The sequence below is a fragment of the Salvelinus alpinus genome, chromosome 30, assembly GCF_045679555.1.
Source record: "Salvelinus alpinus chromosome 30, SLU_Salpinus.1, whole genome shotgun sequence".
In the NCBI taxonomy this organism is placed as follows: domain Eukaryota; kingdom Metazoa; phylum Chordata; class Actinopteri; order Salmoniformes; family Salmonidae; genus Salvelinus; species Salvelinus alpinus.
Window position 1 is genome coordinate 4,988,803 of NC_092115.1, and position 25,770 is coordinate 5,014,572.

General features: G+C 43.2%; 1 protein-coding gene across 2 annotated transcripts in view; it reads left to right on the top strand.

Moving 5' to 3' along the window:
* The first annotated feature begins 562 nt into the window (after positions 1 to 562).
* LOC139560166 (NADH dehydrogenase [ubiquinone] flavoprotein 2, mitochondrial-like) overlaps positions 563 to 25,770 on the top strand; it is a 31,193-nt gene continuing 5,985 nt past the window's right edge. Inside the window, exons 1-7 of one of the 2 annotated variants that reach the window (XM_071376714.1) lie at positions 563 to 915; positions 1,582 to 1,644; positions 5,885 to 5,947; positions 6,120 to 6,236; positions 7,295 to 7,463; positions 9,946 to 10,055; positions 13,212 to 13,288. In XM_071376714.1, the coding sequence (XP_071232815.1) occupies positions 874 to 915; positions 1,582 to 1,644; positions 5,885 to 5,947; positions 6,120 to 6,236; positions 7,295 to 7,463; positions 9,946 to 10,055; positions 13,212 to 13,288 (641 nt within the window). In that variant the 5' untranslated portion in view covers positions 563 to 873. The remainder of the gene's footprint in view (positions 916 to 1,581; positions 1,645 to 5,884; positions 5,948 to 6,119; positions 6,237 to 7,294; positions 7,464 to 9,945; positions 10,056 to 13,211; positions 13,289 to 25,770) is intronic. The other variant, XM_071376715.1, reaches the window with a different exon arrangement.

Below are 25,770 nucleotides of genomic sequence, written 5' to 3' on the forward strand. Positions count from 1 at the left end.
ATGTGGCGGAGGGACATCCCGAGGGGTTCATGTTGATTGTACGGAGATTGTAACAGCCGGTTAAATGGCGTCCCTTGAGAGGGCAAGAACAAGATATATGTCAGGAGAAGGGCAGTATTATCATAAGGAGACGTATACTTTGAATACAGAGGAGGAATGGAGGGAAAAAGAGAGGCAGAGGAGGTCTAAGAGAGAGAGGAAGGAAGATGGTGAGCTTGAGTTGATTAAAAATGGCGGGAAAAAGGGAGATGGTTTGTTAAAGAAGAACGGTAGAAATTGTAAACAGAGTGAGCTGAAGACAGGAGGAGAAATGGACGTGAATGAGGGGGAAGTATCAGAGGTGGTAGGTGTGTTGAAGTTATCGGAGCCCGAGGCTTGCACCGAGGGTCAGGATAAAAATGAGTCTTGTGACAGTTTCAAGCAAAGTATAAGGGAGTTGTACTCCAGTCTAGTAGGTGGCGGTAATGCAACATTTATTGGATGCCGACCACCGTTAAACTTAATCGAAGAAGAATTATGTGGCAGAGAACGATATGAGCGCTGGAGATCGGGGTGTGACCATGTGGATCTTGGCAGGTGGGATGGAATTGTCATTTGTATGTTTTGTATTGTAACAAAAAAATCTTATGCAGAAGGTCATGCAAATACATAATTTAAGATGATTCAATCGGTATATATTCTGTAATTCCCATTATGGAGAGAAGTTTAGACAGAAAATAATTTGCTTCACATTGCCAATAATTTCGATCTGTGGTAGATTAGTTTTTGACGTAGCGTAAACCAGACCCTCTCAATCGAGCTGTGTTGATGTCGGCCATTGCTGTGGTCACATAAGTGCTGTATCAAGGGGGCAAAACCAGCTACACTTTGAAGATGTTTACGTCTTCTGCAATTCGATCTGCTGTTTCTCTAACGGTATGCGTATAACAAAGTACTCGTGTTCGGCTAATTGTAGAAATCAAGAACCGTTAGCTACGTTTGACGAAGAGATCTGTTGCATGACACTTGACAAGGGCAAGCGGCCTAGCTAGCTTCTACGTTAGGTAGCTAACCGATAGTTACTCACGAGAGTAATTATTTAGTTAAATATTAATGTGAACAATAGTATTGTTTGAATGCTTGTGAAAATATATATTGTCATTGCAAGTTAACTTGCTACTATAGCTGGCTATGTTTTCTGACTGGTTAAGTTAGTTACCGTAGAGCCTTGCACCGTTAGCTGAATGGCTAGTTCACAAACACTACAAACTATGCACTGCTCCTTGGCTAGCTAGCTAGCTACCTTGCAACTTCTTATTCGTTTTGAATCACACTGATCAGAAGTGTCACTGTTGCACCCCTCGTTCAGCCAAACCTTCCTGATAGTGTTGAAGTCATTTCTCGTGGACAGATTCTAACAGGAAGTGACGAACTTTTGCGAGATGTTTACTTCTGGGTAACCGAGATTAGTATTGAAGTCTTTTAATCAAATGTTTTCATGTAAAACCTACTATGTGTGTTGGTTGGTATTCCACAGAATCAAACCTTCTAGCGTACATTATCAGTTGTGATATGTGTCTCCTCTTCTTCCCATGTTCCCAGGCTAGGCAGGTCAGGAGCGTTCACCGGTCTGCTGCCAGAGCTGGAGCTGGGGGCATCTTCGTGGTGAGTGCAGGATCTGTAACCTCATAGCTTGGTTCTAGGTTTGAGTCAGGCTTTTCACCAGACAGCTTAGGAAGTAGGGATGGGGCATTTCAATTTGTCTGACTGTTTGAGGAGTCACAAAAAAATGTATGTATTGATCTATATATGCCAACAGTGTGCAACAATGCTTCATTTACAATAACCATTACAGATAACAAATCCTAATTGCTAAATTGCCCCATATACATTACCAGTCAAAAGTTTGGACACATCTACTCATTCCAGGGTTTTTCTTTATTTTTACTATTTTCTACATTGTATAATAATAGTGAAGACATCAAAACTATGAGATAACACATGTCAAACCTGCATTGTTGGTTAAGGGCTTGTAAAGCATTTCACTAAGGTCTACTACACCTGTTGTATTCTGCGCATGTGACAAATAACATTTTGATTTGATATGGATCATGTAGTAACCAAAAAAGTGTTAAACAAATCAAAATATATTTATATTTGAGATTCTTCAAATAGCTCACACTCTCTTGGCATTATCGATGAAGCCTAGTCCAAAATATTCACCATCTTGTGCACGGTCTAGCCTATGTTCTGTTCAGTTTGAGAAGGAGAACTTTGATAGCTTTCTTCTACTTTAATTGATTTGATTAAAAACAATATGTTTCTTGCTCATGGTGTATTTATCAGAGTTATTGACCACACAATATGCCAGATTCAGGTAACTTATATTGTGGTGCTGAAACTTGAAGTGGCCTACTCTGTCTGGGGTGGAAAGGTAGACCTACTCTGTCTGGGGTGGAAAGGTAGGACTACTCTGTCTGGGGTGGAAAGGTAGGCCTACTCTGTCTGGGGTGGAAAGGTTGACCTACTCTGTCTGGGGTGGAAAGGTAGGTCTACTCTGTCTGGGGTGGAAAGGTAGGACTACTCTGTCTGAGATGGAAAGGTTGACCTACTCTGTCTGGGGTGGAAAGGTAGGTCTACTCTGCCTGGGGTGGAAAGGTAGGCCTACTCTGTCTGGGGTGGAAAGGTTGACCTACTCTGTCTGGGGTGGAAAGGTAGGTCTACTCTGTCTGGGGTGGAAAGGTAGGCCTAGCGTTTGAAAGTACCATGCTCAGATTCCTAATGTCTCGGATTTAATCATTTGCAAACAGGGACAGTTCCATTGCAAACAAGACACACTGATTTGGCATTGGAGACATATGATAAGATGAACACAGGCCTATCTCTCTGTCCATTCTTTGTGTGGTATTAAAGTTTCTGTTAATATGTAAAATGACATAGAATTGCATAATTGTATTTGTTATTTTTTTCACCTGCAAATACAATGATAGATTCATGCAATGCTTGGACTATAAAGGAGATATTTCCACCCCTACTCTTGTCCACGGTGGGCTGTGAACCCACAACCTTAAAGGAGATATTTCCACCCCTACTCTTGTCCACGGTGGGCTGTGAACCCACAACCTTCTGTCCCGCAGCCCTGTGCTCTATCAAAAATCCTGCGTTGCCATGTAACGCTGACAGGACGAAGAACAGATTCTAAAACTGCATATCTAAAGGCTCTGGTCTGTCCAAGAAGTGAGGGAAACGGTGACATGTTCTCTACTATCCATTTTATATTATTATTATTTAAGGTATAGGGGAGGGTTTAGGTCAAATATATTTTGATGAAGGGAGGGCTATACATTTTCTTTAGAGAGGTCTGATTTTCTCCATGTAACCCTTATTATAAATAAAGTTAATAATAAAGTTTGTATTCACTTCGACTCAAACCAAATGGTTAGTGAATTAAACTAATATTTACAACAGGAATTTGATTTTGGTTACTGTGTCAAATTAGTTTGTCAATACTGCACCTTTCTGTTAGAGAATGAGCTAGCTAGCTGCCGCTGGTTTCCCCAACAAGACTCTGGATCATAGTGCAGTGTTCCTGGCTCAGGCTGTCACAACAGTAGGAGTCGACACTAGAGGGCGCAATTGGATGTGCTCTGTAGAGGGCCTATCACTTGGAGGTGCTCTGTAGAGGGCCTATCACTTGGAGGTGCTCTGTAGAGGACCTATCACTTGAAGGTGCTCTGTCGAGGGCCTATCAGCAACGCCGATAGACTAGAAAAGGCCAGTATCGGCCTGATATATCGGCTCGGCCGTTCTATAGTACATGGTGCAAATGCAGTATAGTGCAGTTATACATTTTGCAGGTCAATGATACAACTAACTGACTAAATAAAGGAAACACCAACACAAAGTGTGTTCAATGCACCTTGGCATAGATTCTACAAGTGTTCTGGAACTCTGGCATAGATTCTACAAGTGTTCTGGAACTCTGGCATAGATTCTACAAGTGTTCTGGAACTCTGGCATAGATTCTACAAGTGTTCTGGAACTCTGGTGTCGCATCCCTCTTATATTGTTCCATGAGAAATTACATCATTTGGTGTTTTGTTGTTGGTGGAAAACGCGGTCTCAGGCGCCACTCCAGAGTCTCCCATAAGTGTTCAATTGGGTTGAGATCTGGAGTCTGAGACGGCCATGGCATATGGTTTACATCGTTGTCATGCTCATCAAACCAGTCAGTGACCACTGGTGCTCTGTGGATGGGGGCATTGTCATCCTATGGGGGCATAGCCATGGTAGCCAAAATAATGGCCTGCCCAACATTTTTATACATGACCCTAAGCATGATGGGATGTTTATTGCTTAATGAACTCACCTGTGTGGAAGCATCTGCTTTTAATACTCTTTCTATCCATCATTTAAGTGTTTCCTTATTTTGGGGCAGTTACCTGTATATGAACCTTTCTTTGATTAGCCACTTTTCATAACTACTAGTGTAGAGGACGCCGCGGCGTCAGTGCAGAGGACGCCGGTGCAGAGTCGTGTCAGTGCAGGGTTTCCCAAACTCGCTCCTCAGGACTCCCAAGGGGTGCACATTTTGGTTTTTGCCACAGCACTACACAGCTGATTCAAATAATCAACTAATCATCAAGCTTTGATTATTTGAATTTTAATCAGCTGTGTAGTTTTAGGGCAAAAACCAAAATGTGCACCCGTTGTGGTCCCAAGGACTGCCATTGTAAACTACAATCAAATCCGTTTTGTAATGATGCATTTAGTCAGATTTATAAATTAAAAAGGGATAGGAGTATTACATTACTGTCCACAAGGGGGCAGTGTACAGAAACAGAAACAAGTTTATGCACCCTCGCTGCCTGTAGTGCCACAATGTGTTGTTGGATACAACTGTCCCTCAGGGAGAGGTACAGGATGCATCTCAATAGCCTTTACCAAGGGGTACTCAACCTTTACCAGGGGTACTCAGCCTTTACCAGGGGTACTCAACCTTTACCAGGGGTACTCAGCCTTTACCAGGGGTACTCAACCTTTACCAGGGGTACTCAGCCTTTACCAGGGGTACTCAGCCTTTACCAGGGGTACTCAGCCTTTACCAGGGGTACTCAGCCTTTACCAGGGGTACTCAGCCTTTACCAGGGGTACTCAGCCTTTACCAGGGGTACTCAACCTTTACCAGGGGTACTCAACCTTTACCAGGGGTACTCAGCCTTTACCAGGGGTACTCAACCTTTACCAGGGGTACTCAGCCTTTACATGGGGTACTCAGCCTTTACATGGGGTACTCAGCCTTTACCAGGGGTACTCAGCCTTTACATGGGGTACTCAGCCTTTACATGGGGTACTCAGCCTTTACATGGGGTACTCAGCCTTTACATGGGGTACTCAACAGCGTTCCAGAGCCTGCTGGTTCTCTGTTCTACCTGATCATTAATATCACCCACCTGTTGTCCCAGGTCTAAATCAGGCCCTGTTCAGAGGGGAATCACCCACCTGGTGTCCCAGGTCTAAATCAGGCCCTGTTCAGAGGGGAATCACCCACCTGGTGTCCCAGGTCTAAATCAGTCCCTGATCAGAGGGGAATCACCCACCTGGTGTCCCAGGTCTAAATCAGTCCCTGATTAGAGGGGAACAATGACAAAATGGTGGAACTGGCTTGGAGGTCCAGAGTTGAATTTGAGTTGCCTGGGAGATTCCTCTCCTATTCTTTACCACGTCTTCTAAATTATCTATGGAAATATTGTATTTTCCTTACACGTTTGTTTTGTTTACAATTTTAACAGTTTAACTAATATGTTTTAGTCTGTGCCTGGTAAGTAGAATGTCTATGAAACTCAATGAGATATTGCTGTTCATCAATTAGATGACTGATGTGATGCGTTTCCTTCTACTGTAGCACCGAGATACCCCTGAAAATAACCCTGACACTCCCTTTGAGTTCACAGCGGAGAACCTGAAGGTGAGTCGACGAGAACACGACCATTAGAGAAACACCTGCACATCAAAGACTCACAACGTTGAAACCATCACTTTATCACATCTTTTAAATCCTTTTGAAAAGGTCACATTCTCAGTTCTTATGGACATCATGTATGAAACACTAATGAAAGCTGTTTGTCGTCGTTTTTTAGAGGATTGATGCTATCGTTAGTATGTACCCCGAGGGCCACAAGCAGGCCGCCACCATCCCCGTGTTGGACCTGGCTCAGAGACAGCATGGATGGCTCCCCATCTCAGCCATGAACAAGGTCATTCATCAATCTATCAATCAACATCCTGAGGCATCTGTCTGTTTTTAGAATAGAGTATGTTCATTTAGAATAGAGTATGTTCATTTAGAATAGAGTATGTTCATTTAGAATAGAGTATGTTCATTTAGAATAGAGTATGTTCATTTAGAATAGAGTATGTTCATTTAGAATAGAGTATGTTCATTTAGAATAGAGTATGTTCATTTAGAATAGAGTATGTTCATTTAGAATAGAGTATGTTCATTTAGAATAGAGTATGTTCATTTAGAATAGAGTATGTTCATTTAGAATAGAGTATGTTCATTTAGAATAGAGTATGTTCATTTAGAATAGAGTATGTTCATTTAGAATAGAGTATGTTCATTTAGAATAGAGTATGTTCATTTAGAATAGAGTATGTTCATTTAGAATAGAGTATGTTCATTTAGAATAGAGTATGTTCATTTAGAATAGAGTATGTTCATTTAGAATAGAGTATGTTCATTTAGAATAGAGTATGTTCATTTAGAATAGAGTATGTTCATTTAGAATAGAGTATGTTCATTTAGAATAGAGTATGTTCATTTAGAATAGAGTATGTTCATTTAGAATAGAGTATGTTCATTTAGAATAGAGTATGTTCATTTAGAATAGAGTATGTTCATTTAGAATAGAGTATGTTCATTTAGAATAGAGTATGTTCATTTAGAATAGAGTATGTTCATTTAGAATAGAGTATGTTCATTTAGAATAGAGTATGTTCATTTAGAATAGAGTATGTTCATTTAGAATAGAGTATGTTCATTTAGAATAGAGTATGTTCATTTAGAATAGAGTATGTTCATTTAGAATAGAGTATGTTCATTTTTTTGGTGCTTTTTTAGCAACTAATTACTTTTAAGTAGCCATGATTTAGAATGCGCCGTTTTAAAATACGTTGATTTGTAGAACCATATAATTCGACAGAATCTGTGTAGACCTGGGGCGTGTTCAGTACTCCATCCATGATTGGATTAACGATCGTCCTGTCCACGAGCCTTCATTTTTCAGAATTGTTTCCCTCTCTCTTCTCCCAGGTGGCCGAGGTGCTTGAGGTCCCTCCGATGAGAATCTATGAGGTAGCGACGTTCTACACCATGTTCCTGAGGCAGCCGGTGGGCAAGTACCACATCCAGATCTGCACTACAACTCCCTGCATGCTTTGCGACTCCGACAGCATCCTGGAGGCCATCCAGAACAAACTGGGTAAGAGAGCAACTGTCCCGTTTGGTTCACAGACGGACCTAGAATGAAGGAGATTAAAGTGGAGATGGAAAACGGATGTCTTGACTGCGTATATTATGACAGATGAACAATATGGAAGTAGATGTTCTGCAATACAAAAACATCAGGGATAAAAACAGTTTATCCAAAAGCAAAAAAAGAAACGCGACAATTTCAAAGATTTTACTGAGTTACAGTTCATGTAAAGAAATCCGTTAATTGAAATAAATTAATTAGGTCCTAATCTATGGATTTCACATGACTGGGAATACAGATATGCTTTTGTTGGTCACAGATACCTTAAATAAAAAGTAGGAGCGTGGATCAGAACACCAGTCAGTATCTGGTGTCACCACCATTTGCCTCATGCAGCGTGACACACTTCCTTGGCATAGAGTTGATCAGGCTGTTGACTGGGGCCTGTTGGGCCTCAGGATCTCGTCATTCAAACTGCCGTCGATAAAATGCAATTGTGTTCGTTGTCCGTAGCTTATGTCTGCCCATACCATAACCCCACCGCCACCATGGGGCACTCTGTTCACAACGTTGAAGTCAGCAAACCGATCGCTCTCACACAACTCCATACACGTGGTCTGTGGATGTGAGGCCGGTTGGACGTACTGACAAATTCTCTAAAACGGCGGCTTATAGTAGAGAAATTAACATTCAATTCTCTGGCAACAGTTCTGGTCGACAGTCCTGCAGTCAGCATGTCAATTGCTCCCTCAACTAGAACATCTGTGGTGTTGTGTAACAAAAAGAACGGTCCCCAGCACAAGGTGCACCTGTGTAATGATCATGCTGTTTAATCCGTTTCTTGATATGCCACACCTGTCAGGTGGATGGATTATCTTGGCAAAGAATAAATGCTTACTAACAGGGATGTAAACAAATGTGTTTCACAACATTTTAGAGAACTTGTCTTGAATCTTTTATTTCAGCACATGAAACATGGGACCAACACTTTACATGTTGTGTTAATATATTGTTGTTCTCTGTGTAGATGTGTACACAGACGCTTCAAGCTAGCTGTGGAGGAAAACTATTAGTATGTTGTATGTATTGTATTTTAATCATTCTTCTATTATCTAACCATGATAGGTAGACACAGCTTTCATTGTTCTATTATCTAACCATGATAGGTAGACACAGCTTTCATTGTTCTGTTATCTAACCATGATAGGTAGAAATATTAGGCAATAATAGAATTTGAAGTTCGTTCCAATAGTTGCTTTTGCAGTGTCAAGATCCTAGACTGGGTACCAGTCCGTTTCTGGTCTCTTTTAATATAGCCTGGGTGCCTGTCCGTTTCTGGTCTCTTTTAATATAGCCTGGGTACCAGTCTGTTTCTGGCCTCTTTTAATATAGCCTGGGTGCCTGTCTGTTTCTGGGCTCTTTTAATATAGCCTGGGTGCCTGTCCGCTTCTGGGCTCTTTTAATATAGCCTGGGTGCCTGTCCGCTTCTGGGCTCTTTTAATATAGCCTGGGTGCCTGTCCGCTTCTGGCCTCTTTTAATATAGCCTGGGTGCCTGTCCGCTTCTGGGCTTTTTTAATATAGCCTGGGTGCCTGTCTGTTTCTGGTCTCTTTAATATAGCCTGGGTGACTGTCCGCTTCTGGTCTCTTTTAATATAGCCTGGGTGCCTGTCCGCTTCTGGGCTCTTTTAATATAGCCTGGGTGCCTGTCCGCTTCTGGGCTCTTTTAATATAGCCTGGGTGCCTGTCCGCTTCTGGGCTCTTTTAATATAGCCTGGGTGCCTGTCCGCTTCTGGGTTCTTTTAATATAGCCTGGGTGCCTGTCCGTGTCTGGGCTCTTTTAATATAGCCTGGGTGCCTGTCCGTGTCTGGGCTCTTTTAATATAGCCTGGGTGCCTGTCTGTTTCTGGTCTGTTGCCAGCTCCTTATGGAATGGATTAGGTAACAATACCAACAGATCTGAGACCCGGCATCCCAGTTCACCAATTCTTCCATCAGATCAGTGTAATTAGCACTATGTTAAAGGCCCAGTGTAATCAAAAACATGATTGTTTTGTGTTTTTATATATATATATCCACACAGAAGTTGGAATAATACTGTGAAAATGATGATAATGCCCCTTTAGAGTAAGAGCTGTTTGACCACCTGACATTTCAACCTGTTTTTGGTGGGATGGAGTTTTGGCCTACCTGGTGACATCACCAGGCAGTAAATGAGTTAATAGACCAATCCGAAAGAGTTCCAAACCTCTCTGCCAATAACAGCAAATGTTCACTTTTCCCCTCCCCACTCAGACCATTCCCAAACAGTCCTAGCTAAATTCTTGCTTAAGAAATTGCTCTTTGCTAAGAAGCTATTTTTTATTTTTACCATTTTCAATTAAAACATTCACGGTGATGCTAATAGTTACCCAGAAAACATTTAGATATTGAGATAAAAAATGGCTACATTTTACCTTTTAACAAAAAAATATATATATTTTCCCTCAGGCATCAAGGTAGGAGGGATGACGTCAGACAAGATGTTCTCTCTAATAGAGGTGGAGTGTCTTGGTGCCTGTGTTAACGCCCCCATGGTCCAGATCAACGACAACTACTACGTGAGTTACACTCGGCTTCACACAACAAAAAAACACAACGATATACACGGAGTGGACAAAACATTAGGAACACCTTCCTAATATTGAGTTGCACTCCCTGTTTTGCCCTCAGAACAGTCTCAGTTAGTCGGGGCATGGACACTTCAAGGTGTCAAGCGCTGGCCCATGTTGACTCCAACGCTTCCCACAGTTGTGTTAACTTGGCTGGATGTCTTTTGGGTGGTGGACCATTCTTGATACACACAGGAAACTGTTGAGCGGGAAAAACCCAGCAGCGGTGCAGTTGTTGACACAGTCAAACCGGTGCTCCTGGCACCTACTACCGTACCCTGTTCAAAGGCACCCAAATGTTTTGTCTTTTCCGTTCACCCTCTGAATGGCACACATACACAATCCATGTCTCAATTGTCTCAAGGCTTAAAAATCCTTCTTTAACCTTTTCTCCTCTCCTTCATCCACACTGATTGAAGTGGATTTAACAAGTGACATCAATAAGGGATCATAGCTTTCACCTGGATTCACCTGGTCAGTCTGTCTTGGAAAGAGCAGGTGTTCCTAATGTTTTGTCCACTCAGTGTAGTTCGACTACTACTAGGTGAATACGTTATTCTGTTTGACTATAACTATACACATAACATTGTCCTTAGCAGATGCTTTTATCCAGAGCAACTTCCAATCAGATTTGATCAGCACTTGGGGTAGAAATAACGCTTGATGCACAATGACTCTCCGTTACTACCGTCTGTTAGTCGGTCTCTAGTTCTCCGTTAGTACCGTCTGTTAGTCGGTCGCTAGTTCTCCGTTACTACCGTCTGTTAGTCGGTATCTAGTTCTCCGTTAGTACCGTCTGTTAGTCGGTCTCTAGTTCTCCGTTAGTACCGTCTGTTAGTCGGTCTCTAGTTCTCCGTTAGTACCGTCTGTTAGTCGGTCTCTAGTTCTCCGTTAGTACCGTCTGTTAGTCGGTCTCTAGTTCTCCGTTAGTACCGTCTGTTAGTCGGTCGCTAGTTCTCCGTTACTACCGTCTGTTAGTCGGTCTCTAGTTCTCCGTTACTACCGTCTGTTAGTCGGTCTCTAGTTCTCCGGTCTCTAGTTCTCCGTTAGTACCGTCTGTTAGTCGGTCTCTAGTTCTCCGTTAGTACCGTCTGTTAGTCGGTCTCTAGTTCTCCGGTCTCTAGTTCTCCGTTAGTACCGTCTGTTAGTCGGTCTCTAGTTCTCCGTTAGTACCGTCTGTTAGTCGGTCTCCGTTAGTACCGTCTGTTAGTCGGTCTCTAGTTCTCCGTTACTACCGTCTGTTAGTCGGTCTCTAGTTCTCCGGTCTCTAGTTCTCCGTTAGTACCGTCTGTTAGTCGGTCTCTAGTTCTCCGTTAGTACCGTCTGTTAGTCGGTCTCCGTTAGTACCGTCTGTTAGTCGGTCTCCGTTAGTACCGTCTGTTAGTCGGTCTCCGTTAGTACCGTCTGTTAGTCGGTCTCCGTTAGTACCGTCTGTTAGTCGGTCTCTAGTTCTCCGTTACTACCGTCTGTTAGTTGAAAGACCACTAAGGCAGTACAGCTCACTACAAAGAGGAAGTCAAATAGAAATACAAATATAAGGTTTGAAGTATCACGGCTTGAATATCAAACACTGTATCAATGTAATGATTTTGATGTGTTAGAATGGTTATACTGGGTAAATAGACTGGTGTTGTGGCGATAGGATGGCGTTACTGGGTAAATAGACCGGTGTTGTGGCGTTGCTGGGTAAATAGACTGGTGTTGTGGCGTTGCTGGGTAAATAGACTGGTGTTGTGGCGTTACTGGGTAAATAGACTGGTGTTGTGGCGTTGCTGGGTAAATAGACTGGTGTTGTGGCGTTGCTGGGTAAATAGACTGGTGTTGTGGCGTTGCTGGGTAAATAGACTGGTGTTGTGGCGTTACTGGGTAAATAGACTGGTGTTGTGGCGTTACTGGGTAAATAGACTGGTGTTGTGGCGTTACTGGGTAAATAGACTGGTGTTGTGGCGTTGCTGGGTAAATAGACTGGTGTTGTGGCGTTACTGGGTAAATAGACTGGTGTTGTGGCGACAGGGTGGCGTTACTGGGTAAATAGACTGGTGTTGTGGCGTTGCTTGGTAAATAGACTGGTGTTGTGGCGTTACTGGGTAAATAGACTGGTGTTGTGGCGTTACTGGGTAAATAGACTGGTGTTGTGGCGTTGCTGGGTAAATAGACTGGTGTTGTGGCGTTACTGGGTAAATAGACTGGTGTTGTGGCGACAGGGTGGCGTTACTGGGTAAATAGACTGGTATTGTGGCGTTGCTGGGTAAATAGACTGGTGTTGTGGCGTTGCTGGGTAAATAGACTGGTGTTGTGGCGTTACTGGGTAAATAGACTGGTGTTGTGGCGACAGGGTGGCGTTACTGGGTAAATAGACTGGTATTGTGGCGTTGCTGGGTAAATAGACTGGTGTTGTGGCGTTGCTTGGTAAATAGACTGGTGTTGTGGCGTTACTGGGTAAATAGACTGGTGTTGTGGCGTTACTGGGTAAATAGACTGGTGTTGTGGCGTTACTGGGTAAATAGACTGGTGTTGTGGCGTTACTGGGTAAATAGACTGGTGTTGTGGCGTTACTGGGTAAATAGACTGGTGTTGTGGCGTTGCTGGGTAAATAGACTGGTGTTGTGGCGTTACTGGGTAAATAGACTGGTGTTGTGGCGTTACTGGGTAAATAGACTGGTGTTGTGGCGTTACTGGGTAAATAGACTGGGTGTTGTGGCGTTGCTTGGGGTAAATAGACTGGTGTTGTGGCGTTGCTGGGTAAATAGACTGGTGTTGTGGCGTTGCTGGGTAAATAGACTGGTGTTGTGGCGTTACTGGGTAAATAGACTGGTGTTGTGGCGTTACTGGGTAAATAGACTGGTGTTGTGGCGTTACTGGGTAAATAGACTGGTGTTGTGGCACTACTGGGTAAATAGACTGGTGTTGTGACGTTACTGGGTAAATAGACTGGTGTTGTGGCGTTACTGGGTAAATAGACTGGTGTTGTGGCGTTACTGGGTAAATAGACTGGTGTTGTGGCGTTACTGGGTAAATAGACTGGTGTTGTGGCGTTACTGGGTAAATAGACTGGTGTTGTGGCGATAGGATGTTATTGTGACGTTTCTGTCCTCTGCTTTCCAGGAAGACCTGAGTCCAAAAGACATGGATCAGATCATTGATGAGCTGAAAGCTGGGAACGTCCCTCCGCCTGGGCCCAGGTATCAACGTCTACCCTCCTGTCTGTCTCGTGAATACAAACAGCATGTTGTTTAGCAGGGAACTATAAAGACTAGTTCTGGACTGGTGCTCTTCCTGTCCATGCAGCGGCATTATGTTACTTGTCTAGCAGGGGACTATGAAGACTGTTTAGGGACGTAACGATTTCACCATCGGTTCCTGGTTCAAATGTTTAAGATGGTAGTGCACTGGTTTCGGGAGCTCAAACCGATCCAGATTAAGCATGCATGGGTCAGAAAACAGATTCAAAAGTTATGAAAAATCGCCAGTTCACTAATGTTTTTACTCATTGTTTCCCCCCCGAAAATATCTCCTATCTGTTGTGACTGGATTGATACGTCCTCTCCTTCAGTTCAGCATCCTTATCGAACTTTATGCCTAACTGCGTTGTAACTGTAGTAACTGCATCGTAACTGTGTAGTAACTGCATTGTAACTGTGTAGTAACTGCATTGTAACTGCGTTGTAACTGTGTAGTAACTGCGTTGTAACTGTGTAGTAACTGCATTGTAACTGTGTAGTAACTGCATTGTAACTGCATTGTAACTGTGTAGTAACTGCATTGTAACTGTGTAGTAACTGCATCGTAACTGTGTAGTAACTGCATCGTAACTGTGTAGTAACTGCATCGTAACTGCATTGTAACTGTGTAGTAACTGCATTGTAACTGTGTAGTAACTGCATTGTAACTGTGTAGTAACTGCATTGTAACTGTGTAGTAACTGCATTGTAACTGTGTAGTAACTGCATTGTAACTGTGTAGTAACTGCATTGTAACTGTGTAGTAACTGCATTGTAACTGTGTAGTAACTGCATTGTAACTGTAGTAACTGCATTGTAACTGCATTGTAACTGTGTAGTAACTGTGTAGTAACTGTGTAGTAACTGCATTGTAACTGTGTAGTAACTGCGTTGTAACTGTGTAGTAACTGCGTTGTAACTGTGTAGTAACTGCATCGTAACTGTGTAGTAACTGCATCGTAACTGTGTAGTAACTGCATCGTAACTGTGTAGTAACTGCATCGTAACTGTGTAGTAACTGCGTCGTAACTGTGTAGTAACTGCGTCGTAACTGTGTAGTAACTGCGTCGTAACCGTGTAGTAACTGCGTCGTAACCGTGTAGTAACTGCGTCGTAACTGTGTAGTAACTGCGTCGTAACTGTGTAGTAACTGCGTCGTAACTGCGTCGTAACTGTGTAGTAACTGCGTCGTAACTGCGTCGTAACTGCGTCGTAACTGCGTCGTAACTGTGTAGTAACTGCGTAGTAACTGTGTAGTAACTGCGTTGTAACTGTGTAGTAACTGTGTAGTAACTGTGTAGTAACTGTGTAGTAACTGTGTAGTAACTGTGTAGTAACTGCATTGTAACTGTGTAGTAACTGTGTAGTAACTGTGTAGTAACTGTGTAGTAACTGTGTAGTAACTGTGTAGTAACTGCGTTGTAACTGTGTAGTAACTGCGTTGTAACTGTGTAGTAACTGCGTTGTAACTGTGTAGTAACTGTGTAGTAACTGCGTTGTAACTGTGTAGTAACTGTGTAGTAACTGTGTAGTAACTGTGTAGTAACTGTGTAGTAACTGTGTAGTAACTGTGTAGTAACTGTGTAGTAACTGTGTAGTAACTGCGTTGTAACTGTGTAGTAACTGCGTTGTAACTGCGTTGTAACTGTGTAGTAACTGTGTAGTAACTGCGTCGTAACTGTGTAGTAACTGCGTCGTAACTGTGTCGTAACTGTGTAGTAACTGCGTCGTAACTGTGTAGTAACTGCGTCGTAACTGTGTAGTAACTGCGTCGTAACTGTGTAGTAACTGCGTCGTAACTGTGTAGTAACTGCGTCGTAACTGTGTAGTAACTGCGTCGTAACTGCGTCGTAACTGCGTCGTAACTGCGTCGTAACTGCGTCGTAACTGCATTGTAACTGTGTAGTAACTGTGTAGTAACTGTGTAGTAACTGTGTAGTAATAGGCTACATGAGGAGTCGGCAACCTTTTCTCATGTGGAATGGCAATTTGTCTGACCACTTCTACAGTTATGGTTTTCAAATGCAAATTTTTGTGAAATAGTTTCATTGAATTTATAATAATGTCTTCATATCTCAATCAAAATTATATCCAAATCTAAATGAAAAATTATAATCCTAAAAAGTAATTTCTATTGCAAATGCCATTATGTAAAAATAGTCTACATAAAGCCAACAAATAAAAACATTGCAGCCCCGCAGGTAGAAAATATCCTGATAAAAATCAATATCCTATAAATCACATTGGCTACAGGGCCTGTCTGCAATGAATTTGAAACATTGTGTCAACTAACTTGGGTCAGCCTGACGCTTGCCAAGCGAACTTGCAACAATGTATAAAATATTCAGGGCAGCTCAGTTTCCACAGCTGTAGGCTATTTACGCACAGGATAAGAAGCAGTGCTTGACCTTGGCAGGAGCTCACCAGAGCGGCGTACCGGCACCTCACATTTTCTACTGCTTGCGTTCCTGTTCCTCTTATAGAATATCAGCTCAACAGTATTGTGGACCACCTAAATATAAACAGTACCAGCACCCAAAAATGATTACCAGAACTTATTTCCAGTGGTGTAAAATACTTAAGTCGTTTTTTGGGGTATCTGTACTTTACTTTTTATATTTTTGACTATTTTTACATTTACTTCACTATATTCCCAAAGAAAATATTGTACTTTTTAACTCCATACATTTTCCCTGACAACCCAAAGTACTCGTTACATTTAGAATGCTTAGCAGGACAGGGAAATTGACCCACTTATCAAGATAACACGTGGTCATCCCTACTGCCTCTGGTCTGGCGGACTCACTAAACAGAGAACACGTGGTCATCCCTACTGCCTCTGGTCTGGCGGACTCACTAAACAGAGAACACGTGGTCATCCCTACTGCCTCTGGTCTGGCGGACTCACTAAACAGAGAACACGTGGTCATCCCTACTGCCTCTGGTCTGGCGGACTCACTAAACAGAGAACACGTGGTCATCCCTACTGCCTCTGGTCTGGCGGACTCACTAAACAGAGAACACGTGGTCATCCCTACTGCCTCTGGTCTGGCAGACTCACTAAACAGAGAACACGTGGTCATCCCTACTGCCTCTGGTCTGGCAGACTCACTAAACAGAGAACACGTGGTCATCCCTACTGCCTCTGGTCTGGCAGACTCACTAAACAGAGAACACGTGGTCATCCCTACTGCCTCTGGTCTGGCAGACTTACTAAACAGAGAACACGTGGTCATCCCTACTGCCTCTGGTCTGGCGGACTCACTAAACAGAGAACACGTGGTCATCCCTACTGCCTCTGGTCTGGCGGACTCACTAAACAGAGAACACGTGGTCATCCCTACTGCCTCTGGTCTGGCGGACTCACTAAACAGAGAACACGTGGTCATCCCTACTGCCTCTGGTCTGGCGGACTCACTAAACAGAGAACACGTGGTCATCCCTACTGCCTCTGGTCTGGTGGACTCACTAAACAGAGAACACGTGGTCATCCCTACTGCCTCTGGTCTGGCGGACTCACTAAACAGAGAACACGTGGTCATCCCTACTGCCTCTGGTCTGGTGGACTCACTAAACAGAGAACACGTGGTCATCCCTACTGCCTCTGGTCTGGTGGACTCACTAAACAGAGAACACGTGGTCATCCCTACTGCCTCTGGTCTGGCGGACTCACTAAACAGAGAACACGTGGTCATCCCTACTGCCTCTGGTCTGGCGGACTCACTAAACAGAGAACACGTGGTCATCCCTACTGCCTCTGGTCTGGCGGACTCACTAAACAGAGAACACGTGGTCATCCCTACTGCCTCTGGTCTGGTGGACTCACTAAACAGAGAACACGTGGTCATCCCTACTGCCTCTGGTCTGGCGGACTCACTAAACAGAGAACACGTGGTCATCCCTACTGCCTCTGGTCTGGTGGACTCACTAAACAGAGAACACGTGGTCATCCCTACTGCCTCTGGTCTGGCGGACTCACTAAACAGAGAACACGTGGTCATCCCTACTGCCTCTGGTCTGGCAGACTCACTAAACAGAGAACACGTGGTCATCCCTACTGCCTCTGGTCTGGCGGACTCACTAAACAGAGAACACGTGGTCATTCCTACTGCCTCTGGTCTGGCGGACTTACTAAACAGAGAACACGTGGTCATCCCTACTGCCTCTGGTCTGGCAGACTCACTAAACAGAGAACACGTGGTCATCCCTACTGCCTCTGGTCTGGCAGACTCACTAAACAGAGAACACGTGGTCATCCCTACTGCCTCTGGTCTGGCGGACTTACTAAACACAAATGCATCACAAATGCATCTTCTGTAAATAATGTCTGAGTGTTGGAGTGTTCCCCTGGCTATCTGTAATGATGTCTGAGTGTTGGAGTGTTCCCCTGGCTATCTGTAATGATGTCTGAGTGTTGGAGTGTTCCCCTGGCTATCTGTAATGATGTCTGAGTGTTGGAGTGTGCCCCTAGCTATCTGTAAATAATGTCTGAGTGTTGGAGTGTTCCCCTGGCTATCTGTAAATGATGTCTGAGTGTTGGAGTGTTCCCCTGGCTATCTGTAATGATGTCTGAGTGTTGGAGTGTTCCCCTGGCTATCTGTAATGATGTCTGAGTGTTGGAGTGTGTCCCTGGCTATCTGTAAATGATGTCTGAGTGTTGGAGTGTTCCCCTGGCTATCTGTAAATGATGTCTGAGTGTTGGAGTGTTCCCCTGGCTATCTGTAAATTATGTCTGAGTGTTGGAGTGTTCCCCTGGCTATCTGTAAATGATGTCTGAGTGTTGGAGTGTTCCCCTGGCTATCTGTAAATTATGTCTGAGTGTTGGAGTGTGCCCCTGGCTATCTGTAAATAATGTTGGAGTGTTCCCCTGGCTATCTGTAAATGATGTCTGAGTGTTGGAGTGTTCCCCTGGCTATCTGTAAATGATGTCTGAGTGTTGGAGTGTTCCCCTGGCTATCTGTAAATAATGTCTGAGTGTTGGAGTGTGCCCCTGGCTATCTGTAAATCATGTCTGAGTGTTGGAGTGTTCCCCTGGCTATCTGTAAATCATGTCTGAGTGTTGGAGTGTGTCCCTGGCTATCTGTAAATGATGTCTGAGTGTTGGAGTGTTCCCCTGGCTATCTGTAAATAATGTCTGAGTGTTGGAGTGTGCCCCTGGCTATCTGTAAATAATGTCTGAGTGTTGGAGTGTGCCCCTGGCTATCTGTAAATAATGTCTGAGTGTTGGAGTGTGCCCCTGGCTATCTGTAAATAATGTCTGAGTGTTGGAGTGTTCCCCTGGCTATCTGTAAATGATGTCTGAGTGTTGGAGTGTTCCCCTGGCTATCTGTAATGATGTCTGAGTGTTGGAGTGTTCCCCTGGCTATCTGTAAATGATGTCTGAGTGTTGGAGTGTTCCCCTGTCTATCTGTAAATGATGTCTGAGTGTTGGAGTGTTCCCCTGGCTATCTGTAAATTATGTCTGAGTGTTGGAGTGTTCCCCTGGCTATCTGTAAATGATGTCTGAGTGTTGGAGTGTGCCCCTGGCTATCTGTAATGATGTCTGAGTGTTGGAGTGTTCCCCTGGCTATCTGTAATGATGTCTGAGTGTTGGAGTGTTCCCCTGGCTATCTGTAAATGATGTCTGAGTGTTGGAGTGTTCCCCTGTCTATCTGTAAATGATGTCTGAGTGTTGGAGTGTGCCCCTGGCTATCTGTAAATAATGTTGGAGTGTTCCCCTGGCTATCTGTAATGATGTCTGAGTGTTGGAGTGTTCCCCTGGCTATCTGTAAATGATGTCTGAGTGTTGGAGTGTTCCCCTGGCTATCTGTAAATTATGTCTGAGTGTTGGAGTGTTCCCCTGGCTATCTGTAAATAATGTCTGAGTGTTGGAGTGTTCCCCTGGCTATCTGTAAATCATGTCTGAGTGTTGGAGTGTTCCCCTGGCTATCTGTAAATAATGTCTGAGTGTTGGAGTGTGCCCCTGGCTATCTGTAAATCATGTCTGAGTGTTGGAGTGTTCCCCTGGCTATCTGTAAATCATGTCTGAGTGTTGGAGTGTGCCCCTGGCTATCTGTAAATAATGTCTGAGTGTTGGAGTGTTCCCCTGGCTATCTGTAAATGATGTCTGAGTGTTGGAGTGTTCCCCTGGCTATCTGTAAATGATGTCTGAGTGTTGGAGTGTTCCCCTGGCTATCTGTAAATAATGTCTGAGTGTTGGAGTGTGCCCCTGGCTATCTGTAAATGATGTCTGAGTGTTGGAGTGTGTCCCTGGCTATCTGTAAATGATGTCTGAGTGTTGGAGTGTGCCCCTGGCTATCTGTAAATAATGTCTGAGTGTTGGAGTGTGCCCCTGGCTATCTGTAAATAATGTCTGAGTGTTGGAGTGTTCCCCTGGCTATCTGTAAATGATGTCTGAGTGTTGGAGTGTTCCCCTGGCTATCTGTAAATAATGTCTGAGTGTTGGAGTGTGCCCCTGGCTATCTGTAAATAATGTCTGAGTGTTGGAGTGTTCCCCTGGCTATCTGTAAATGATGTCTGAGTGTTGGAGTGTTCCCCTGGCTATCTGTAAATAATGTCTGAGTGTTGGAGTGTGCCCCTGGCTATCTGTAAATAATGTCTGAGTGTTGGAGTGTTCCCCTGGCTATCTGTAAATGATGTCTGAGTGTTGGAGTGTTCCCCTGGCTATCTGTAAATTATGTCTGAGTGTTGGAGTGTGCCCCTGGCTATCTGTAAATAATGTTGGAGTGTTCCCCTGGCTATCTGTAATGATGTCTGAGTGTTGGAGTGTTCCCCTGGCTATCTGTAAATAATGTCTGAGTGTTGGAGTGTTCCCCTGGCTATCTGTAAATGATGTCTGAGTGTTGGAGTGTTCCCCTGGCTATCTGTAAATTATGTCTGAGTGTTGGAGTGTGCCCCTGGCTATCCATACATTTTTTTTAAAACAAGAAAATGTTACCGTCTGCTTTGCTTAATATAAGGAATTTGAAATGATTTCTACTTTTGATACTTAAGTATAAAAAGTCAATGTAATTGCTAAAATATACTTCAGTATATTTAAAACCAAATAGTTTGATTTACTTTACTATTTTACTTGGTGACTTGAGTAACTTTCTATTAGGGTATCTATACATTTACAATTGGGTACTTCTTCCACCATTGCATATTTCAGTCCAAGTCGAGCACTGATAAGAGGTAATCTGGTAGACCTATTTGTATGGGGTTTCCACTGGATCACAGCATGACATTGTTCCCTTTCACTCTGAGTGGTCATCTGGTAGGCCTGTTTGTATGGTGTTTCCACTGGATCAGAGCAGGACATTGTTCCCTTTCACTCTGAGTGTTCATCAAAGGGGAGAGAGCTGGAAAGATCTTTCAAATACGTTGAGGAACTATTGTCCTTCTCAGCTGATGTAAAAACCGACTTCGTTCGCTTTCTGTTTGAGGTGAAGAAAACATGACTGAGAAGCTCCACAGCTCATTAGTGGTGGTGCGATTTAAGCCAATCAGAAACACTTTCAGATCCCCAAATGGGAACATTTATGTGCCTAGGTTTGCACGCAGGCCAGGTAGTCTACAAGGCCTACTTCTATGTGTAATCAGGCCAGGTAGTCTATAGACCTACTTATATGTGTAATCAGGCCAGGTAGTCTATAGGCCTAGTTCTATGTGTAATCAGGTGGTCTATAGACCTACTTCTATGTGTAATCAGGTAGTCTATAGACCTACTTCTATGTGTAATCAGGCCAGATAGTCTATAGGTCTACTTCTATGTGTAACCAGGTAGTCTATAGGTCTACTTCTATGTGTAATCAGGTAGTCTATAGACCTACTTCTATGTGTAATCAGGTAGTCTATAGACCTACTTCTATGTGTAATCAGGTGGTCTATAGACCTACTTCTATGTGTAATCAGGTAGTCTATAGGTCTACTTCTATGTGTAATCAGGTAGTCTATAGGTCTACTTCTATGTGTAATCAGGTAGTCTATAGGCCTAGTTCTATGTGTAATCAGGTGGTCTATAGACCTACTTCTATGTGTAATCAGGTAGTCTATAGACCTACTTCTATGTGTAATCAGGCCAGATAGTCTATAGGTCTACTTCTATGTGTAATCAGGTAGTCTATAGGTCTACTTCTATGTGTAATCAGGTAGTCTATAGGCCTACTTCTATGTGTAATCAGGTAGTCTATAGGCCTACTTCTATGTGTAATCAGGTAGTCTATAGACCTACTTCTATGTGTAATCAGGTAGTCTATAGGCCTACTTCTATGTGTAATCAGGTAGTCTATAGGCCTACTTCTATGTGTAATCAGGTAGTCTATAGACCTACTTCTATGTGTAATCAGGTAGTCTATAGGCCTACTTCTATGTGTAATCAGGTAGTCTATAGGCCTACTTCTATGTGTAATCAGGTAGTCTATAGGCCTACTTCTATGTGTAATCAGGTAGTCTATAGGTCTACTTCTATGTGTAATCAGGCCAGGTAGTCTATAGACCTACTTTGTGCTCGTCCTGACTCAACATTCACAGGAGCGCTCCAAACAAAAGACAAATAAATTGATGGAATTCAATGTTTGCAGAGCGCACAATGTGTCCACTCTGACATTGTGAACAGGAAGACTGGAACAATAATGTAGAAAGCATGAAGAGAAATGACCGTAACAAACATTGTAGATGAGAAATTCTATGAATGAATGGTAGATGTAGTACTGGTGACACATGTAATGGGGAATTGATAGACACTAACAAACAAACACAAACAATTCACACAATGAAGTTATGAAACGAATGTGCACAAGTTTGCGGGAGAGACGTGCATTGTGGAGAGGGACGTGGATCTGGGCGCTACATGGTCAATCTAACGTCTGCATTGGCCGTGCAGTATTTACTGTGATACGACCTCAGCAGAAGTCAGGACAGTCATGCTTCTTGTGCTTCGGGGAGCAGCGTTGTTGTCAAGGAAGTGAGTTTGTGTTTATCAGATTAGATACTTTTCAAAAACGAGATTACTTATAAATTCAGAAAATATGTTTCCCCGAGTGGCGCAGCGGTCTAAGGCACAGCATCTCAGTGCTAGGGGCGTCACTACATACCCTGGTTCGAACCCGGGCTGTATCACAACCGGACGTGATTGGGAGTCCCATAGGGCGGCTCATAATTGGCCCAGCGTCGTCTGGGCTAGCGGAGGATTTGTCCGGAGTAGGCCGTCATTGTAAATAAGAATTTATTCTTTAATTAACTGACTTGCCTAGTTAAATTAAGAAAATAAAAAATGTGACGTCGTTTTTCAATGACATTCAAATCAGCATTGAAAAAAGGCGCAAGTTTAAGTTTGTTCCACCTGAGAGTCTCAGACCACCAATCAGAGAACACTATGATGACACACCAAATGTGTTTGATGGATCGCGGGAAAAGAGCAGGAATAGGCTTTTGTAGGCTACAGCCCAAACTCTCTTCCAATGGTGCGACTGCTGTCAGCATCCAAAGATTATCCAACTTGAATAAACACTTGGAGGTAAAGGATGACATCAGTGTTGTAGTCTACGGCGATACGGATATCACTTATTATTGATATCTACATAGCGCATAGATGTGAATCACACTGCTGCTTTCTCATTTAGCTATTTGTGTCTTCCGGATTGTGGTTGTTGTGGATGGCTGTTCACAAATCTAAATGTGTATTTGAACCCAAGAAGTTTACGCTGCCTGTCAATCATTGTTTTTGAAACCAGTGGACAGCCAGTGAAAAATGTGCTCTTGCAACAGCTGCATAGTGCGGATCCCAGCCTATAGAATAACAGCTGTATAGTGTGGATCCCAGCCTATGGAATAACAGCTGTATAGTGTGGATCCCAGCCTATAGAATAACAGCTGCATAGTGCGGATCCCAGCCTATAGAATAACAGCTGTATAGTGTGGATCCCAGCTTATAGAATAACAGCTGCATAGTGTGGATCCCAGCCTATAGAATAACAGCTGCATAGTGCGGATCCCAGCCTATAGAATAACAGCTGTATAGTGCGGATCCCAGCCTATAGAATAACAGCTGTATAGTGCGGATCCCAGCCTATAGAATAACAGCTGCATAGTGCGGATCCCAGCTTATAGAATAACAGCTGTATAGTGTGGATCCCAGCCTATAGAATAACAGCTGCATAGTGTGGATCCCAGCTTATAGAATAACAGCTGTATAGTGTGGATCCCAGCCTATAGAATAACAGCTGCATAGTGTGGATCCCAGCCTATAGAATAACAGCTGCATAGTGTGGATCCCAGCCTATAGAATAACAGCTGTATAGTGTGGATCCCAGCCTATAGAATAACAGCTGCATAGTGTGGATCCCAGCCTATAGAATAACAGCTGCATAGTGCGGATCCCAGCCTATAGAATAACAGCTGTATAGTGCGGATCCCAGCCTATAGAATAACAGCTGCATAGTGCGGATCCCAGCTTATAGAATAACAGCTGTATAGTGTGGATCCCAGCTTATAGAATAACAGCTGCATAGTGCGGATCCCAGCTTATAGAATAACAGCTGTATAGTGTGGATCCCAGCCTATAGAATAACAGCTGCATAGTGTGGATCCCAGCCTATAGAATAACAGCTGCATAGTGCGGATCCCAGCCTATAGAATAACAGCTGTATAGTGCGGATCCCAGCCTATAGAATAACAGCTGCATAGTGCGGATCCCAGCTTATAGAATAACAGCTGTATAGTGTGGATCCCAGCCTATAGAATAACAGCTGCATAGTGTGGATCCCAGCCTATAGAATAACAGCTGCATAGTGCGGATCCCAGCCTATAGAATAACAGCTGTATAGTGTGGATCCCAGCCTATAGAATAACAGCTGCATAGTGTGGATCCCAGCCTATAGAATAACAGCTGCATAGTGCGGATCCCAGCCTATAGAATAACAGCTGCATAGTGTGGATCCCAGCCTATAGAATAACAGCTGCATAGTGTGGATCCCAGCCTATAGAATAACAGCTGCATAGTGTGGATCCCAGCCTATAGAATAACAGCTGCATAGTGTGGAAGCCCAGCCTATAGAATAACAGCTGCATAGTGAGGATCCCAGCCTATAGAATAACAGCTGCATAGTGTGGATCCCAGCCTATAGAATAACAGCTGCATAGTGTGGATCCCAGCCTATAGAATAACAGCTGCATAGTGTGGATCCCAGCCTATAGAATAACAGCTGCATAGTGTGGAAGCCCAGCCTATAGAATAACAGCTGCACAGTGTGGATCCCAGCCTATAGAATAACAGCTGCATAGTGTGGAAGCCCAGCCTATAGAATAACAGCTGCATAGTGTGGAAGCCCAGCCTATAGAATAACAGCTGCATAGTGAGGATCCCAGCCTATAGAATAACAGCTGCATAGTGTGGATCCCAGCCTATAGAATAACAGCTGCATAGTGTGGATCCCAGCCTATAGAATAACAGCTGCATAGTGTGGATCCCAGCCTATAGAATAAAATTGGGGCTTTTATTGATCAATCTAATTGATGATGATAAGATATATAAATCCATGGGCCTAATAGACACGTGCTTAAACTGGAAACACTTTTGACCGACTTAAAGGGGCAATCTGTAGTTGCTACATAGATATATTAATTCTTGAAGAATGCAACTTATAAAAATGCCTCATGAGTTCAGTTCAACTGTCAACATTCCATCAGAACCCAGAATAGAAGCTTGTTCTCCTCTAATGTTTGTAAACATTGTAAATGTAAACAAACACTGTATAGCCTCATAACATGGTTATAACTATAATGTTGATATCATGGATGGTCAGTCCTGTGTAGCCTCATAACATGGTTATAACTATAATGTTGATATCATGGATGGTCAGTCCTGTGTAGCATCATAACATGGTTATAACTATAATGTTGATATCATGGTTGGTCAGTCCTGTATAGCCTCATAACATGGTTATAACTATAATGTTGATATCATGGATGGTCAGTCCTGTATAGCCTCATAACATGGTTATAACTATAATGTTGATATCATGGATGGTCAGTCCTGTGTAGCCTCATAACATGGTTATAACTATAATGTTGATATCATGGATGGTCAGTCCTGTATAGCCTCATAACATGGTTATAACTATAATGTTGATATCATGGATGGTCAGTCCTGTGTAGCCTCATAACATGGTTATAACTATAATGTTGATATCATGGATGGTCAGTCCTGTGTAGCCTCATAACATGGTTATAACTATAATGTTGATATCATGGATGGTCAGTCCTGTATAGCCTCCATAACATGGTTATAACTATAATGTTGATATCATGGATGGTCAGTCCTGTGTAGCCTCATAACATGGTTATAACTATAATGTTGATATCATGGATGGCCAGTCCTGTATAACCTCATAACATGGTTATAACTATAATGTTGATATCATGGATGGTCAGTCCTGTGTAGCCTCATAACATGGTTATAACTA